Source organism: Hemiscyllium ocellatum (assembly GCF_020745735.1).
Source record: "Hemiscyllium ocellatum isolate sHemOce1 chromosome 9 unlocalized genomic scaffold, sHemOce1.pat.X.cur. SUPER_9_unloc_1, whole genome shotgun sequence".
Taxonomy (NCBI): Eukaryota; Metazoa; Chordata; class Chondrichthyes; order Orectolobiformes; family Hemiscylliidae; genus Hemiscyllium; species Hemiscyllium ocellatum.
In genome coordinates this window covers 485889-505597 of record NW_026867441.1, presented here as the reverse complement: position 1 = coordinate 505597, position 19709 = coordinate 485889, and the positions used below count along the sequence as shown (strand labels likewise).

Below are 19709 nucleotides of genomic sequence, written 5' to 3'. Positions count from 1 at the left end.
TTTGTGGGAACATGCTGTGTGAAAGTTTGTGGCAGCTTTTGACGATATTATAAGAGTGAATATACTTCAAAGGCTGAGAACAACATGCTACAAGTGTGAAATGTGATGTATATTTGCAAGTTTTTTTGGCAATTTGAGGTTAAGGTGGATGACTTGAGCATTGGTTACAAAGTATTGTCCAGCACAAAGACCAAGTTCTTTACTATTACAACAATGCAACTTCTATTTTCTTGTGGCACTGACATTGAAGTGTACACTGGATGTCTCCTTCCAGTAACTCAGACTTGCAACACTGCAATGTGAACTTTTTACCACGGTCTGAAGTTAACATCAAGCAGCTCATTGTCTAGCCTGACTTCACTTTGTGCACAGTTTGTGAAGTGTTGCACTTTGCCAGGGACTGAGAATGGACATGTGTAAATCAGCTTTTCATTCACAGAGCAAATTTGGGACTGTTCATTCCCTTTGCTTTATCTTTATAACTCGACTCGAATGTGTCTTCAGTCTGAACTGTACTATTTCCCACACCAACATTTCCGGGCGTGTTACTGGCCTTTGACGGTGTTAGCCGAGAAACCTGCCTGGAGCCACGTGAGGCAGTGGTCAGTGGTTAGATCATATAGCTTTGATGAACTCATCCGTTAAACTGAGAACAATTTGACCTTCTTGAAATGCTGGGTGTGCTGTATGAATCCATATCAGCCCCAACATTTATTGTGAGACCTCCCACAGCGCTGATCTTCACTTGTCTGCCTACAGTTTATTAAAGGCAGATCATTTTTGGAATTTGACAGAGTAGAGGCCAGCACTTGTTGTCAAAGTGCTGAACCACGTAATGCAGTGAATTGATAAGTGAATAATTACTCATTTCTCAGTCTCTGTCTTAGGCAAGGGAAAATGTCAAACCTTCTCACAATCTGGGAGAATTGCATGCTACCTTAAAGTTGTTTTGTTTATGCTTTCGGATCTCACTGACATTATTCACTTCAATTATAATTAAGTTTTAAAGCATTTAGTGATTTTTGTTTAATGGAACATGCTTTGAGTATCATCCAATTTTACATCATTCAGAATGGGAGAAGAATCAGAAGGTCCACGCATCAAAGTCTTCATTGAGCAGTTTACGGGGAGGATAATGGATTGGAGGTTGTTTTGTCTGTGTATTTCGGGTGTGTGCATTAGCTGCCATTTCTCCTGTGCTTCTATTCCCAGATCTTCATTTCTAATGAAGTTATAAATATGTTTGGATTCGACCAGGAGCAATAGCAGAAGACAGGCTGGCAGAAGATGAAGACATTTGGCAGGAGAAAACGTGATTGGGTGGACAATATTTTGGTAAGTGCTTCAGTTTAGCAACTGTTCAGTATTATGTTGTACCATTACATCACAATTATGAACACTGCATCCTACATCTGAACTTTCTATTATTTCAAATGGCAAATGCTTTATCTGTTTTTGGCTTACCTGTCTGGCTCTCCAGCACACATCCAGAAAGTGCTTCAACTTTCTGATTGAATTGAAAACTTGGGTCCTCACTGGAGTAATTTGCTGAAAATCAAGACCTGCTATTCCTTAGTTGCCAGAAAACTTACTTAAAAATTCAGAAGTACATTGATTTCAGTGCAGTTGGCAAAGTAGGGTCATGTGTACTTCTTTAAATCCCAGTGTTTGATTTCCCTTTCTCTCCATGTTTCTTTCAGTCCTATGATGACTTTGTGAAGAAGACCGAAGCTGAACCCAGTAAAGATCTTGATGTTGGCAGCTCAAGCTCAACCAAACCGCACATTAAAACTCTGTACTCCACCGATACTGGGAAGCTGAAGATTAAACCGTGCTCTCTGCAGAGGTACTTTCAGTAATGGATGTTAATTGTGTAATCTTATGAAGGGATGTCTCTTGTATTTCTCTTTCATATCCCAGTGGGACCCCTTTTGTCCAAATTAGTTGGTGATTAAATGGTTCTTGAGTGAAGGAGACCAGAACATGTACAGATACTTTACAGCAGGGAAATGTGCCTTTTGGCCCAACAAACCCATGCAGTTATTTAGTCTCCATGCGACTCTACTCCCACTTTGTCTCATCCCATCAGTGCATCGTTCTGTATATTTCTCCCTGAGGCACTTGTCTAATTTCCCCTAAAACATATTCATGCCATTCAACTGAAGCATTCCTTGCATCAGCAAGTTCCATGTTGTCATTCTTCTCAGGGAAGAATATCTTGTTTTGAATTTCTGATTCGATTCGTTAATGTGAACTTCCTGTTCAGGTCAGCCTCACAAGTGAAAACATTTTTCCCTCCATGCAGCTCAAGCACCTTCAGCGAGGACCACAGGCCTGACGGGAAGTTAACTTTAAAATATACAAACGTACCTCGGGGGATCAGTGTTCTTCATTTTATGGGCGGCAGTTGGAGTGGGAGGAGCGACAATGAGGACCAGAGACCCGATGGGATGATAACTTTAAAATATAAAAACTTAGCTTGGCAGAGCAAACACTGAGCAGGAACGGACGTGAGACTGCTTGACAAGTGAGGCTTTTGAAGGAGCAGCAGAGTGACAGGCCACAGCGAGACGCAGAGGACTGTTGGGTATATATTGGGGCAGCAGCTGATTCCCAATATACTACACGTGTCGTGTCTCTCCCCGCCCTCTCCTCTAACCAAAGAAAAGGGCTCTCGTGTGTTGCAAAGGTAAGGCGTTTCAATTGATATTTCTTGTGTATTGTATGATTGATTAAAAGTTCATTATTAGTTGGTTAGTTGAATAATATTTAACTTATAATTTTGTATAAATTAATTAAATAAGTAGAGATGGCTAGACAGTTGATGTGCTGTAGCTGTATGGTGTGGGAGCTGGCTGATCCCATTGTGAAGGGCAGTGACCACATCTGCAGCAAGTGTTGGTTGCTGAAAGAACTCTGGATCAGAATTGATGATCTGGAATCTGAGCTTCAAACACTGCGGGCACATCCGGGAGGGGAAATGTTACCTGGACGCAGTGATTCAGGAGGCAGTCACACCCGGTAGATTCAAATTGTGTTAGTGATCAGGAACAACAGGGTATGACTGTAAGTGAGGCAGGTAGGGAGATTCTGAGTTCAGGAGTGGAGGAGCCTCAGCCCTTGAACTTGTCCAACAGGTATGTGATTTTTGCTCCCTGTATGGATGAGGAAAAGGGCTGTGGACAGGATGAGCCAGCTGACCATGACACCATGGTTCATAAGACCACTCAAGAGCGGGAGCAAAAAGACAAGTAGTTGTTGCAGGGGATAAGCAGCAGGTTAGCATGTGTACAGGGTTTCAGTTCAAAGCAGACCAGGAATGAAGCAAAAATGAAGGATAACTTTGGACACATTACTAGAGATATTGGAAATCATGAGGAGAAGAAAATGAGCATTAAGGCACTTTACCTGAATGCTCATAGTATTTGTAACAAAGTAGATGAATTAACAGCACAAATCATCATGAATGATGATGATGATGTGGTAGGCATCACAGAGACGTGGTTGCAGGCGGTTCAGGACTGGCAGTTAAACATCCAAGGATTTACAACTTATCGAAAAGAAAGGGAGGTGGGCAGAGGGTGCAGGGTTGCCTTATTAGTTTAGAATGAAATTAAATCCATGGCACTGAATGTCACAGGATCAAATGATGTGGAGTTGAGGAACCAAAGGCAAAAAAAACCATAATGGGAGTTACATACTGACCTCACAGCAGTGGTCAGGACCAAGGGCACAGGATGTACCAGGAAATAAATAGGGCATGTCAGAATGGCAAGGTCAAGGTGACCATGGGGTACTTGAATATGCAAATGACCTAGTTGAATAATGTTGTCGGTGGATCCAAACAAAGGGTATTCATGGAATGCTTACAGGATGGCTTTTTGGAACAGCTTGTGATGGAGCCCACGAGGGAGCAGGCTATTCTGGACTTAGTTTTATGTAATGAGCCAGACTTCATAAAAGGTCTTAAAGTCAGGGAACACTTAGGAAGCAGTGATCATAATATCGTAGAGTTCAGGTTGCAGTTTGAAAGAGAGAAGGCAAAATCGGATGTAATGGTGTTACAGTTAAATAAAGGTAATTACAGGGGCATGAGAGAGGAACTGACGAAAATCAACTGGAAACAGAGCCTAGTGGGCAAGACAGGAGAGCAACAATGGCAGGAGTTTCTGGGTGTTTCCGGGTGGGGGGAGGTGGATTTAGAGAGCCATGGCTGACAAAGGAAGTCAGGAAATGTATCAAAGAGAAAGAGAGAGCCTATGAAGTGGCTGGGAAGACTGGGAAATCAGAAGATTGGGAAGACTACAAAAACAAACAGAGGATAACAAAGAGAGAAATAAGGAGGAAAGGATCAAATATGAAGGTAAGCTCACCAGTCACATTAGAAATGTCAGTGAAAGTTGCTTTCAATACATAAGAAATAGACGAGTGGCAAAAGCAGAAACTGAGCTGATCCAAATTGATGCAGGAAGGCTAGAGATGGGAGTTAATAGCTGAAGAACTTAATAAGTACTTTGTGTCAGTCTTCAAAGTGGAAGACATGAGTAATATCCCAACAATTAAGGAAAATCAGGGAGCAGAGTTGAGTATGGTTGCCATTACAAAAGAGATAGTGTTAGAAAAGCTAAAAGGTCTAAAAATTGCTAAATCTCCTGGCCCGATGGGCGACATCCTAGAGTTCTGAGGGAAGTGGCTCAGGAAATAGAGAAGGCGTTGGTTGTGATCTTTCAAAAATCAATGGAGTCAGGGAAAGTCCCAGATGATTGGAAAATCACCGTTGCAACCCCCTTGTCTAAGAGGGATCCAGGCAAAAGATAGAAAATTACAGGCCGATTAGCCTAACCTCGGTTGTCGATAAAATTTTCAAATATGTTGTTAAGGATGATATTTCTAAATTCTTGCAAGTGCAGAACGATTAGATTAGATTAGAACGAGCCAGCATTGATGTAGTAAGGGGAGATCATACCTGACAAACCTGTTTGAATTCTTTTGAAGAGGTAAGAAGTAGGTTAGACCAGGGAAACCCAGTGGATGTTAACCATCTCGACTTCCAAATGGCCTTTGATAAGGTGCCTTCTGGGAGACTGCTGAGTAAGGTGAGGGCCCATGGTGTTTGAGGTGAGCTACTGGCATGGATTGAGGATTGGCTGTCTGAAAGAAGGCAGAGAGTTGGGATAAAAGGTTCTTTTTCAGAATGGCAGCCAGTCACAAGTGGTGTCCCGCAGGATTCAGTGTTGGGGCGCAGCTGTTCACTTTATATATTAATGATCTGGATGAAGGGAACTGGGGGCTTTCTGGTAAAGTTCACCGATGATAAGTAGTTAGGTGGACAGGCAGGATGTTCTGAGGAGGTGGGGAGGCTACAGAAAGATTTAGACAGTTTTGGAGGATGGTCCAGGAAATGGCTGATGAAATTCAACGTGAGCAAATGCGAGGCCTTGCACTTTGGAAAAAAGAATACAGGCATGGACTATTTTCTAAACAGTGAAAAAATTCATAAAGCCAACGTACAAAGGGATCTGAGAGTGCTAGTCCAGGATTCTCTCAAAGTTGACTTGTAGGTTGAGTCCGTGGTTAAGAAAGCAAATGTAATGTTGTCATTTATCTCAAGAGGATTGGAATATAAAAGCATTGATGTGCTTCTGAGACTTGATAAAGCTCTAGTTAGGCCCCATTTAGAATGCTGTGTCCAATTTCGTGCCCCACACCTCAGGAAGGACATACTGGCACTAGTGTGTGTCCAGCAGAGACTCTCAGAGATGATTCCTGGAATTGTAGGCCTAACATACGATGAACGGCTGAGGAGCCTGGTATTGTATTCTTTAGAGTTTAGAAGGTAGAAGGGAGATTTAATAGAAATTTACAAGATAAAGCATGGCTTAGAAAGGGTGGAAGCTTGGAAGTTGTTCCCGTTAGGGCCCATGGGAAACTAGGGCCCATGCGCAGAGCCTTAGAATGAGAGGGCGTCAATTTGGAATGGAAATGAGGAAACATTTCTTCAGCCGGAATTCATTGCCATGGAGCACAGTGGAGGCTGGGATGTTGGGTGTCTTCAAGGCAGAGATTGATAAATTCTTGATCCCACGAGGAATTAAGGGCTATGGAGAGAGTGCGGTAAGTGGAGTTGAAATGCCCATCAGCCATGACTAAATGGCGGAGTGGACTCAATGGGCCGAATGGCCTTACTTTCACTCCGCTGTCTTATGGTCTTCATTTTGAAACTTCTCTATCAAATCTCATTTTTAAAGTTCTGTATCCAGTCACTAGTTTATACAGTTAATGGTCGGGCCCTGGACAAAGAGACCTCGGGATGCAAGTGCACAGTTCCTTGAAAGTGGAGTTGCAGGTAGAAAGGGTGGTGAAGAAGGCATTTGACATGCTTGCCTTCATTGGTCAGAACATTGACTGTAGTGGTTGAAGTGTTACTTTGCAGCTGTACAGAACATTAGTGAGGCCTCGTCTGGAATACTGCAGACAGTTCTGATCACCTTTCTGTAGGAAGGATGTTCAATCTGAGAGAGTGCAGAACAGATTTACAAGGATGTTGCCGGGACTGAGTTGCAAGGAGAGGCTGAATAGGCTGAAATATTTTTCCCATGGAGCATTGGAGGCTGAAGGGTTTTTGTAGAGGCTTATTAAATCATGAGGGGCATGGATAGGGTGAATAGCTAAGATTTTTTTCCCAGGGCAGGGAAGTTGTAAACTAGAGGGCATAGGTTTGAGGTGAGAGGGATAACTTTTCAGGCAGAGTGAGCTGCACACATGGAATGAGCTGCCCGAGTGGTGGAGAGGGGTATAATTACAACTTGCACCTTTTAAAAGGCATTGGGATGGGTACATGAATAGGAAGGGTTGAGAAGGATTTTGGCCAAATGCTGGCAAACTGGGACTAGGTCACATTGGGATTTCTGGTTGGTGCGGATGAGCTGGGTCTGTTGTATAACTGAGTAAAAAATGAGGTCTGCAGATGCTGGAGATCACAGCTGAAAATGTGTTGCTGGTTAAAGCACAGCAGGTTAGGCAGCATCTCAGGAATAGGGAATTCGACGTTTCGAGCATAAGCCCTTCATCAGGAATGAGAGAGAGTAGCCAAGCAGGCTAAGATAAAAGGTAGGGAGGAGGGACTTGGGGGAGGGGCGATGGAGGTGGGATAGTTGAAAGGAGGTCAAGGTGAGGGTGATAGGCCGGAGTGGGGTGGGGGCGGAGAGGTCAGGAAGGAGATTGCAGGTTAGGAGGGCGGTGCTGAGTTGAGGGAACCGACTGAGACAAGGTGGGGGGAGGGGAAATGAGGAAACTGGAGAAATCTGAATTCATACCTTGTGGTTGGAGGGTTCCCAGGCGGAAGATGAGGCGCTCCTCCTCCAGCCGTCGTGTTATGTTCTGCCGGTGGAGGAGTCCAAGGACCTGCATGTCCTCGGTGGAGTGGGAGGGAGAGTTAAAGTGTTGAGCCACGGGGTGGTTGGGTTGGTTGGTCCGGGCGGCCCAGAGGTGTTCTCTGAAGCGTTCCGCAAGTAAGCGGCCCGTCTCCCCAATATAGAGGAGGCCACATCGGGTGCAGCGGATGCAATAGATGATGTGTGTGGAGGTACAGGTGAACTTGTGGCGGATATGGAAGGATCCCTTGGGGCCTTGGAGGGAAGTGAGTGTGGAGGTGTGGGCGCAAGTTTTACATTTCCTGCGGTTGCAGGGGAAGGTGCCGGGGTGGAGGTTGGGTTGGTGGGGGGTGTGGATCTGACGAGGGAGTCACGAAGGGAGTGGTCCTTGCGGAACGCTGATAGGGGAGGGGAGGGAAATATATCCTTGGTGGTGGGGTCCGTTTGGAGGTGGCGGAAATGACGGCGGATGATACGTTGTATACGGAGGTTGGTCGGGTGGTAGGTGAGAACCAGTGGGGTTCTGTCTTGGTGGCGGTGGAGGAGCGGGGCTCAAGGGCGGAGGAGCGGGAAGTGGAGGAGATGTGGTGGAGGGCAGCGTCGATCACGTCTGGGGGGAATCTGCGGTCCTTGAAGAAGGAGGCCATCTGGGCTGTGCGGTGTTGGAACTGGTCCTCCTGGGAGCAGATGCGGCGGAGACGAAGGAATTGGGAATATGGGATGGAGTTTTTGCAGGGGGCAGGGTGGGAGGAGGTGTAGTCCAGGTAGCTGTGGGAGTCAGTCGGTTTATAGTAGATGTCTGTGTTGAGTCGGTCGCCCGAGATAGAGATGGAAAGGTCTAGGAAGGGGAGGGAGGAGTCTGAGACAGTCCAGGTGAATTTCAGGTCGGGATGGAAGGTGTTAGTAAAGTTGATGAACTGTTCAACCTCCTCATGGGAGCACGAGGCAGCGCCGATACAGTCATCGATGTAGCGGAGGAAAAGGTGGGGGGTGGTGCCAGTGTAGTTGCGGAAGATGGACTGTTCCACATATCCTACGAAGAGGCAGGCATAGCTGGGGCCCATGCGGGTGCCCATGGCAACTCCTTTAGTTTGGAGGAAGTGGGAGGATTGAAAAGAGAAGTTATTCAGGGTGAGGACCAGTTCAGTCAGTCGAAGGAGGGTGTCAGTGGAAGGGTACTGGTTGGTGCGGCGGGAAAGGAAGAAGCGGAGGGCTTTGAGTCCTTCGTGATGGGGGATGGAGGTGTACAGGGACTGGATGTCCATAGTGAAAATAAAGCATTGGGGACCGGGGAAGCGAAAATCCTGGAGGAGGTGGAGGGCGTGGGTGGTGTTCCGAACGTAGGTGGGGAGTTCTTGGACTAAAGGGGACAGGACCGTGTCGAGGTATTGGGAGATGAGTTCGGTGGGGCAGGAGCAGGCTGAGACAATGGGTCGGCCGGGGCAGGCAGGTTTGTGGATTTTGGGCAGGAGGTAGAAACGGGCGGTGCGGGGTTGTGGGACTATGAGGTTGGAGGCGGTGGATGGGAGATCCCCTGAGGTGATGAGGTTATGGATGGTCTGGGAGATGATGGTTTGGTGGTGGGAGGTGGGGTCGTGGTCAAGGGGGCGATAAGAGGAGGCGTCCGCGAGCTGGCGTTTGGCCTCAGCGGTATAAAGGTCAGTGCGCCAAACTACCACCGCGCCTCCCTTGTCTGCGGGTTTGATGGTGAGGTTGGGATTGGAGCGGAGGGAGTGGAGGGCTGCACGTTCTGAGGGTGAGAGGTTGGAGTGGGTGAGAGGGGTGGACAGGTTGAGTCGGTTCAGCTGTTGTATAACTGACTCTATGACCCCATGAATTTTGATGTCAATGCTGAATCAACCTTTTGAGATAAAATATTTCATGGTCAGAGCTATCTGGAATTTAATGTCTTTTTTTAAAAAGAATGCATTTGTAATGAAGTCAATCTGTTTACTCTGTGTGAAAAAGAAAGAGAATGGATCATTATTTTTAAAGAGGAAATGATGGCTAAAGGTTGCTTTGACATCAAACTTGTACACTTGCTGCTGCAGAATATTACATGTTCATCCAGAATATAATCTGTTCTGTTGGGTGAGTTTTTGAGATGTGCCATAAAGCAGTTTAGTGGGTGAGAGATTTCTATGAAGTATTGAGTATTGTTGGAATAGAGAACTGCCACATATACTGTGATCCGACCCCCATGCTGTAAGTTTTCAAACAATTAAATCACTGCCGATTCATATTCAATCCCATTTTGTATATGAAATGTGATCTTTGTTGTGCTTCCCATTTCCCTATCTCTATCTACTGAGGATGTGAACCCTGAATGCAGACTGAGGTAACCAGTTGTTGTCAGGAACAACCACTTCACACATGCTCTTACTAACTAAAATGGGAACAAAATGGCTTCTTAATGCAAATAATGTGACAAAATGGCTTCTAGGCTGCAAATTGACAATTCTGCTAAAAGCTGCATAAAATAGCTTTTAACGCTGTTAGAGCTGCATAATTGACTAATCACAGTCTGCCTCAACAGAGATTAGCAGACAATGCTTCCTTTACAGCGTAGAAATAACTAGACTAGATGAGACATTACTGGCCAATCTAACTGACCTTCAAGTGCTGGTGCAAAGATTCGTTAGTGAGATAAGAGGGGCTTAAGTGTTGGAAAATAAAATTGGTTCCCAGGAAATATCATTGGACCAAGTTGCTGTCAGTTAAGATTATTTCGTAACTTGATTGGTAATTGTCTGAATGTACTACACGATAATGGCCTGTACATTTCTTTAAGAAAAGTATAAATATATCTTTGTTTTAAGCCATGCGTGCAGCTCCTCTGAGGAACACGGAAGTGTATAACCTCTGTGTTTCTGGGCGATCTGTGCCTGGCCGGATGAAAAATAAAGAATGAAGTGTTAAAGAACCAGACAGAATGTGAGTGCTTATTGACCGATCACGGAACAGAACCTCCCCCGCCCCAGTCCACTGGGGTCCAAATCCCATCTGGTGCTATGACTCGGACTCGTTACGGACAGATTATGGGAAGTGGTGTAAGTGCCTTGAGTCCTCCGCTATTGAGTGTAGAGGAATCGGCCAGCCAGGCGTGAGTATTTTGTCCGTTTGGTTTCCCCCTCATTCATTAGTGGTTCACTTGACCCCTCGGTGCTTACCAGGGATCGGCCTTGGTAAGAATTAATTCAGAAAAGATTAAAGAGGAGGTGGGAACACCCACGAACAGGTCGGGGACCTGTGGATCCAAAATAGAGTCCAGGACACACTTTTTTTAAAAAAAGAGAGGAGTCGGGACTCCGATTCGGTCGGATTGGTGTTGTCTAAATTAATTCTGAAATTGTTCTGTGAAAGACAAAGCAAAGAAGTATCACGATATAATAAAACTGTCGGGTTTTATAATGTCGAGAATGTTTTGCAGAAATCGTTAGTCTTGTTGTTCAATGTTGGGTTGTTGATTAGTGAAAGTTTCTAAACTATCTGAAGCATGGCTGCATTAATTCGTTGCTACCAAAGAATGCAAGGAATTCTGCCTGTGATTGGGAGATCCCAAATGCTGTGTGCCAGCCCTGACGGGGTTGATTGGCACCAGGATACCCACTGGGGGCGTAACCTACCTCAGAGGCTCACTCAGCGATCTGATCAAAATCACCAGTGACAAAAATCTCACTGAGGCCCATGTGCTCTCCTTTCCTGAGCATTTCAGCAGCAGGGAATGAATGAAGGGGAGAAGCTTTCTCGAAGTGTTTCACCAAGTATCAGTGTGGATGATGAAATCAGTGAGCGGCTGGGTGAGAAATACTCTCCCAGCTGTGGTAGCGTACATTCAGAACAACTTGGAGACTTGAAATCACCAACTGAGAAGAGCAAAGTGTTGCCAGCAATGAGGAACAGACTCCCATGCCATCACACTGTCTCTGTCCGTGTCACACTCAAACAGCCATGTCCCTGAAACCGATGAGCTGCCTGAATTCCAAATTGGTGCAAGAATTTTAGTTAGTAGCATCCAACTAGGGACACTTTGCTTCAAGGGCAGAACTCGCTTTCCCAATGGCTTTTGGGCTAGTGCAGGATAAGCCAGAAGGCAGTAATAATGGGACATGTGATGGAGGTTGAGCCAGAGCTTTCAAAGGAATTAGCAGAACTGTAGGCGGAAGAGTTTGGTCAAAGTAATACTCCTGGAGGGCAAGTAGACTTTAAGCTCTGTTCATTTAAAAACAATTTGAATGATCAAAATGTAAGTAATCAGTTTTCTGAACCAAGTAAGTCTGACTTGCTGCACATTATTAATGAATCTAGCAAGGCAGTGGTAACCTTTGGAGATGACCAAAATTGAAAAGAGAGCTTGTCCAAGTCTGGTGAGGAGGAACGATTGGCAAACTTGAGTGAAGACCAGAATGTAGAAAACATGAACTGGAATGATGTGTTCATAGAGAAGGCATCCAAGGCAGTACTGGAGACAGAAACCAAAATCAATACCAATGTGTCTGTGTGTTCTTCCAGTGCACAATGGGAGACGTTTTCACTAAATATCCATGAGATCTCTTCATCTCCTCTGTTGGATTTACTGAACAGGGAAAAGGACCAACTTGAGCCTCAATTTAAAGTACCATTCCTCGAGCCTGAATCTGAGGAAATCCATGAGGAGCCACGTGGACATTAAAAGAGAGGAACCAAAGGGCGATTGTGAGGATAGTGAAAACTTTAACGGAGATGATCTGAAGAGCAGTGACTCAAAGGCCAATTCTTTGGTTGATATGATACAGGTAGACAATCTTTTAACCCGAATCCCGAAATCCGAAAAGCTCAAGTCCGCAGTTGTTTTTGTGAAGTTATTCCTCATTAACATGGCTGTTTGACGCATCACTCTGATGTGACGTAGTGGGGGGTGGGGGGAGCTGCACTGGCAAACCACAACTCTGTTTCATCGCCCCATTTTACAGAGTGAGTGTGCTCCTCCGGTATGATTTTAATCATTTCACCATCAAACTGTCACTTATTCTGAAATTTGAAGAGTTCTGAATTCCGAGAACCAGCTGGTTCCGAGCATTTCAGAGAAAGGATTGTGTACCTGAGCTATCTCCCTTTGTCAAGGCCACTGTTGGACAATTACATGACATCACAAAGTCTCGAGCTGAGAAGATCCAACTTACTAATCAAGGATTACAGTTCAAATTGGATGTTGAATCCTGACCCAGTTCATCTTCCAAGAATCGAGAGGAGGAACACAAGACTGTTATCCAATTGGAGACATCCGAAAGAGATGACAGTGATGATGATAAGGAGGAAGTATTATCTCCAGATCTTTGTCCTCGACCTGCAAGTATTAATTTTGAACCTGTTTTGGGATGGATTTGAATTTCAAGAATTGGAGATGTGTTATTGGTCTCGAAGCATTGATGCAATTGTTTTATTAATAATTCCAGAGCTGCTTAAATTCCCATGTTTTAACATACTGACAGGATTGTCATTGTTTCTGTCACAATATGTCAAAATACAACTCCACTTTTTTCAGGCACATTTTGCAGGTCATCATTTTCGGAAATTACCCTGAGTGTTCCCCTTTACTGAGGACACTTTACAAAAAGACTGTTGAATTGTTAATTATATTTGTGGGTGATAAAATCCAGCTTTGGGCAATATTAATAAAATTTCTGGTGTTTCGGTGTTTTCCACCTTGCCCATCAATTCTCAAAATATGTGTAAGTATGCTTAATTATTTCTCAAGATTTAGTGACCATTTCCACTGTGTAATTATTGAGTTTAGAACTGAAGGATTGCTTTTGAAATCCAAAACTTTTACTCTTGCACTTTTCTGTCGTTCCGAAAAGGGAGGAAGTGTTTTTAAAGATGTTCTTTTAAACTAAGTTTTTGATGATGCTTTTCAATCTCTTGCTAAATCAGTTCACACACACTTTATCCAGCGTCGTGTTCTGAAGCAAAGTCCCGAGCCTGAATGACCATCTGATTAGAAGAACAGAAGTGTTTATGGTTTGCACGTATTAACATTGATTGGACAAGCAGCTCTTTTGATGAAAATGCTTGACAAGTTCTCATACTGTCCATTCCTTTCTGAGCATTCAATGTAGGAAGTCATTGAAATAGGTGCTTGAGTCAGTTTGATTTGACACAGCAACATCCTGACTAAACTGACACATGCTTTTCTGATTTGTCAATATTTGTGTTTCCCTGTAAAGTGCAGGAATAAAAAGGGGTGCAGCAGTCAACTGAAAGTGATCTGATTTTGGAAAGCTGAAGCTCAGAACGTTCAGTCTGAAATCGTTCATTCCCCTAAGTACACGACAGTTAGTAGATGAAGAGATTCTCCATACTCCAGGAAAGATTTGAACAGTCTGTATCAATTTCCTAAAATGGACATTATTTTCTCCATGGTAACTCGTAACTAGCCATATTTCTTGTGATTGCATTGTTTGAAGGATATTCACGGATTTCATCACAATGTATCTGACCCGAAACTGTTCAAAAGCTGTATTCTCCCCATCCTCCACACTCCATGATAGTCAGCAGTGGGATCTCTCCCTTTGTGAGCCTCGTGAAGTATTGCTCAGTGTGTTGTGTTCTTTTCATAACAAATGTATTTTTAAAGCTCAGGAAGACCACTTGGGATACTTTGCATCTTTGTAAAGATGATTTTTTTTTCCACCACCTTGATCAAGTCAAGTATTTTTAAAAATTTAAAATGAGTATAAAGCATTTCTCCAGACTCCATTAACTGAATTGTGTATTGAGTTTGAGTACTCAATCTGATAAAATATACTGTTTAATGTCACTCCATGTGGAAAGCTTAACTTTAATTACATGGCTGAGAATAAATTGGAAATGAATTCCAGCCTGTGTCCAACTCGTCAGACATACTCTGAGATATCAAAAGAAGGTTCTTGTTTGTTTGTCTCCCTGTTTTCATGCTTTGATTTCAGTTTTGTTCCTGACCTTCAGTTTCTAGATTGACCAACAGTCTGTGTACTTTGCAACAGGGCAGCCCAGTGTTTGGCACAAGTGGGCAGGAAGAATTGGCCAAATGCCTGGCAGAGTTGGAATTGAGTCATGAGGCACTCGATGACCTGGTAGATGACCAAGATTGGTTTGATGAGGACTTTGGGCTGAGCTGTAGCAAAGTGCAGCATCCAGTGCAGGAGGCCCAGTCTCCACAGGATGGGCCTCTGAAAATCCACAGGGAACCTTACTTTGCTGCAGCTCCTGATGCTTGAGGTTGAGAAGATGGTTCATGCAGTGGCTGAGGAAGTTGAAGGAACTTGGCCACGATCCAGGAAATCTACGAATACCCCTACAAATTCTTATCTTGAGAATAAGAAATGGAAAGATGTAGACAGTGTGAGCAAAAGAGTTTTTTTGTGAGGTGAGCTTCAGCTTTTGCGTTTGAACACAAAATTATTTTTTCTCAATTAAACAAGAAAGGTGTGAGTTAATAGTGCTCCACAGCAGCTCTGATTAATGATATGCATAACAGAGCATGTTAAAAACATTATCTCGATCCTGATGACTGCATTGAATTCAATTTACCATTTTGCCCCTTCCCTAAAAGTCCAAGGCCCCCTTTCTCCTCCACTGTTTGTACTCTCCCATTATTAATTTATCATCATCAACCTCCTCCTCATCCTGTTATTCACTAAATCCCATCTGTCACAACTTTGCCGACTCTGAGAATCTATAGTTTCTGTTTCTATTTACATAATATCTAGTGTCTCTTCCAGTCACTCATTTTTTTGAATTCTTCTGTATCATCTGTCTTTCCATTGTTGATAATACAACATATAATTATTAATCATCTTCTTAAAACTCTCCAGAATCTTATCTTCCACAGGTCACTCCATAATTTTCAGATGAAGAAAGCCTTAAAGGTTGCACTTTTCTGTCCGAACTTGTAATGAGGTTCCCAAAATTGACCAAAATATTCTAAGATCTTATGCAACTTAATGTCTTAAATCGTTTGTGTGCAGTTGGATGTGTCAGGTTTTTTTTAATGGCCGTATCTATCACTTTAAATGGCCTGTATGTTTGAATACTTTGTGGCCTTTTTCTCTGATCTGATTAGGATCTTACCATTTCAGGTGTAATCCCTTTTCTTATCCACTTAATGTATTACTTCATCTCACTCTCAACTTCAATTCCATCTTCCGGAAAATGTTCTTCTGGATCTGTCACTGCAGTACAGTTCCATCTCTGTCCCTTCAACCCAAGTCGGAATCATTTAGTTTCCTTCTCTTAAATTCCCAAGTCAAGATTGTGTTTATTACTATAACAATTAAGGGCAATCTGAGCATGGGCTCCTGTGGACCCCTTCCATTCTCCACACCTTTCTCATGTGAAATCTTTATTTTACCCCGAACCTTGCATTTTCCCAACCACCTCTATCCATTTGACTGTGCTCCCCTTCATTTGAGGTGTTTTTGAGTTTTGCCATTGGTCTTCTCAGAGGTAACTTCTTGAAATAATTTCTGAAAATCCATGTAAAACATGAACACTTCTTTTCGTTCTAATCTGCTCTTTTATTAATACATCCTTGTCAAGTTATTTGGTAGTTCACAACCTGTTAATTAGAAATTCATGCCAATTGTTCCCGACTAGCTACTGTCTCTTGAAGTGCTCATATTTATCTCTATATTTTTAACTCTTAATTTACCAACAACTGAAGCAAAACTAACTGACTGAGAAATTCCTGTTTTTCTTATTTTGATCGAGAAGTTAGCTGCCCGAAAATCCTCTGGTCAAGTTTTAGGAGCTAATAATTGGAGCCATGATAGTTGCTTTCTATTTCCAGCATGTCGCACAGAAGTCATTCATTTTTCAAAGATTTGCCTCATTTTGTGTTGTGGTGCCTTCCTTAGTTTTATATTAGTAAGCTTGTCTAATACATCTGCACCTACCCTTGGTCGTTCTGCAATCCTATTAAACTGCTGTGCTTTTCCAGCAACACATTTTCAGCTCTGATCTCCAGCATCTGCAGTCCTCACTTTCTCCTAATCCTACTAAACCCCTTCTCTCCTGCAATCAATGATATTCTAAATTTATCCTTGATTCAGATCGTGGAGCAAACAGTTGCTATTTTCTAGATTTTGAGCAGTATTCCTTCTTGTTTTCCGTGTAGTGATCTAACGAGCTTTTTTGGCGGGGAGGGCGTATCTAATATAATTTTTTCTCTGTTAACCTTTTACTTCTTCCAGCTTGTATTTAACGTGACGAGAGAAATTCTCACTGAGATGTTTTCTGAAGACCCCAGTGCCAGCCAAGCCCCATGGATGAAGTCAAGCCGAATTAGCTCTGCTTTCTTCAAACGAGTGCGTAATTTAAATGAAGTGAAGGTGATAATTCCATGTAATTCCTTTGTCCTACTTGTCAGTAATAATGTTGCAAATGCACTGCTGGTTGGAGTCTCGGATGCTGCCTGACCTGCTGTGCTTTTCCAGCACCGCTCTAATCTAGATTCTGGTTTCCACAATCTGCAGTCCTTGTTTGTACCTGGATCTAAAATATGTAGATTGTGTAAATGAGTGACTCAATTTGTAAACAGTGGCCACTATCCTGACTTGGAATTCTGCCACTGCTTCTTGCAACTCCTTCCCTAATGAGATTGTGGGTCTAGGTTAGCACCATCTTGTCAAGATGAGAGTGGTGCTGGTGTAGCACAGCAGGTCAGGCAGCATCTAAAGAGCAGGAAAAATCAACATTTCGGGCAAAAACCTTTCATCCTCAGATGCTGCCTGACCTGCTGTGTAATGCCAGCACCACTCTAATCTTGACTCTGATCTCCAGTAACTGCAGTACCCACTTCCGTCTACCATCTTCTCGAGGGCAACTAGGAAGGGGCAATAAATGCTAGCCCACATTTATATAAACGCCCACATTCCATGAATGAGCAAAAAAAATTACTCAAAAGCTCATTGAGCACCAAGGAACTCCATTTTAATTCTAAACTCCTCAATGAACATTTTTTAAATGCCTCCTAGGGTCTGGGCATCGCCGGCTGGCCAGCTTTTATTGACCGATTCTAGTTGATTTTGAGAACCTGGTGAGCTATCTTTTGTAACTACTGCAGTCCATGTGCTGTAGGTAGACCCACAATGCCCTGGGGGGGGGGGAATTCCAGGGATTTGATACAGCAATCCTGAAGAACCAGTGATATTTTTCTAAATCAGAATGGTGCGTGGCTTGGAGGGGCTTTTGTAAGTGACAGTCCTGTGTATCTGCTGTTCTGGTCCTTCTTGATCTAAATAGTCATAGATTTGGGAGGATCTGGCTAAATATCTTTGAATTTATGCAATGCATCTTGTAGATTGTACACACTGCTGTTACTGAGTGGAGGGTTGTGGAGGGCCTGGCTGCTTGCGAATGTGGTGCCAATCAAGTGGGCGGCTTTGTCTTGGATGTGGTGAGCTTTTTGTGTGTTACTGGAGCTGCACTCCTCCAGGTAAGTGGGGCGTATTCCATCAGACTCCTGACTTGTGCTTTGTACTTGATGGATTTGCTATGGGGAATCAGGAGGTCAGTTATACACCACAATATTCCAAGCCTCTGACCTGCCCTTGTAGCCTACAGTGTTTATATGATGAGTCCAGATGAGTTTCTGGTCCATGGTAACCCTCATGATGTTCATAGTGAAGGATACAGTGATGGTAATACCATTGAATGACAAGGGCCGTTGGTTCAATATCCTGAGAGTTATAGAGTTGTACAACTCAGAAACAGACCCTTTGGTTCAACTTGTCCATACTGACCAGTTATCCGAGATAAAATCTAGTACCCCTCGCTAGCATTTGGCCCTTTTTCCTCTGAAACCCTTTCTATTCATATACTCATCTGGATACCTTTTTAAGTATCTTTATACAGTCGCCCCTCAGCTTCCAATGCTGCATGGAAAATAGCCCCAACCAATTCATCCTCTTCGTATAGCAGAACCTCCCCCCCCCCCCCCCCCCCCAAAACCCTGGCAACATCCTTGTATAACCCTTTCAAGATTCACAAAATCCCTCCGAGAGCAGGGAGTCCAGAATTGCACACGGTATTCTAAAAGAGGCCGAATCAGGGTCATGTACAGCCGCGACGTGATTTTTCAACTTCTAAACTCAATGCTCTGACCAATAAAGTCAGGCATAACAAACACCGCCTTCACTATCCTGTCTACTTGTGATTCCACTTTCAAGGAACTATGAACATACACTCCAAGGTCTCTTTATTCAGCAACCCTCCCCAGGACTTTACTATTGAGTAGATACGTTTTGCCCCGATTTGCCTTTACAAGATGTAGCACTGTCCACTGAACCTCTATTTTTAGTGTCATCTGCAAACTTACTAACCATACTATGTTCCATGTTCACATCCAGATCATTTATATAAATGATGAAAAGCAGTGAACCCAGCACCGATCCTTGTGGCTCACCACTGGTCACAGGCCTCCTACTGGAGATGGTCATTGACTGGCAGTTTTGGTGCAAAACTTACTTGCCTCTTGCCAGTCCAACCTGCGTATTGTCCCGATCTTGTTGCCTTTGAACATAACCCCTCAGATACTGAGTCTGTGAATGTTACTGAATATTGTGCAACTATCCGCACTTCTGACCTTATGATGGAAGGAACTGAAGAATCCCATTTTACTCTGGTCTCCCCGATGATCCTCGAGGAACCTCATTTTACTCCCAACTGAAGTCACACAGTAATAGTCTGAGTGTTAACCATGGCTCAGTGGCACTCTTCCTCAGTCAGCAGAGGGGAGTAAGCAAATACTAACGTGAAATCCTGGATGACAGTCCTGGTGCAGTACTGGAATATGGTTTTCAAAATGAAACCCTATTTTCCCCCTTGGGTGAGTTTTTTTAAGAGTTTTGATGTGACATTGAAGAGGAGTGGAGTTCTCCCTCATGGTCCTGGTCAATCTACTACATGAGTCAGTATGGCTCAACGTTTACTGAACCATTTCCCTAATTTGTGGGAACATGCTGTGTGAAAGTTTGTGGCAGCTTTTGACGATATTATAATAGTGAATATACTTCAAAGGCTGAGAACAACATGCTACAAGTGTGAAATGTGATGTATATTTGCAAGTTGTTTTTGGCAATTTGAGGTTAAGGTGGATGACTTGAGCTTTGGTTACAAAGTATTGTCCAACACGAAGACCAAGTTCTTTACTATTGCAGCAATGCAACTTCTATTTTACTATGGCACTGACATTGAAGTGTACACTGGATGTCTCCTTCCAGTAACTCAGACTTGCAACACTGCAATGTGAACTTTTTACCACGGTCTAAAGTCAACATCAAGCTGCTCATTGTCTAGCCTGACTTCACTTTGTAC

At 43.5% G+C, this 19709-nt stretch overlaps 1 protein-coding gene across 1 annotated transcript; it reads left to right on the top strand.

Moving 5' to 3' along the window:
- The first annotated feature begins 1255 nt into the window (after positions 1 to 1255).
- On the top strand, positions 1256 to 14461 carry LOC132805893 (centrosome-associated protein 350-like). The gene is made up of 4 exons (XM_060821198.1): positions 1256 to 1335; positions 1701 to 1846; positions 2306 to 2689; positions 14378 to 14461. The coding sequence occupies exons 1-3, from the start codon at positions 1288 to 1290 to the stop codon at positions 2496 to 2498; spliced, it is 387 nt and encodes a 128-aa protein (XP_060677181.1). The 5' UTR covers positions 1256 to 1287; the 3' UTR covers positions 2499 to 2689; positions 14378 to 14461.
- The last annotated feature ends 5248 nt before the right edge of the window (positions 14462 to 19709 follow it).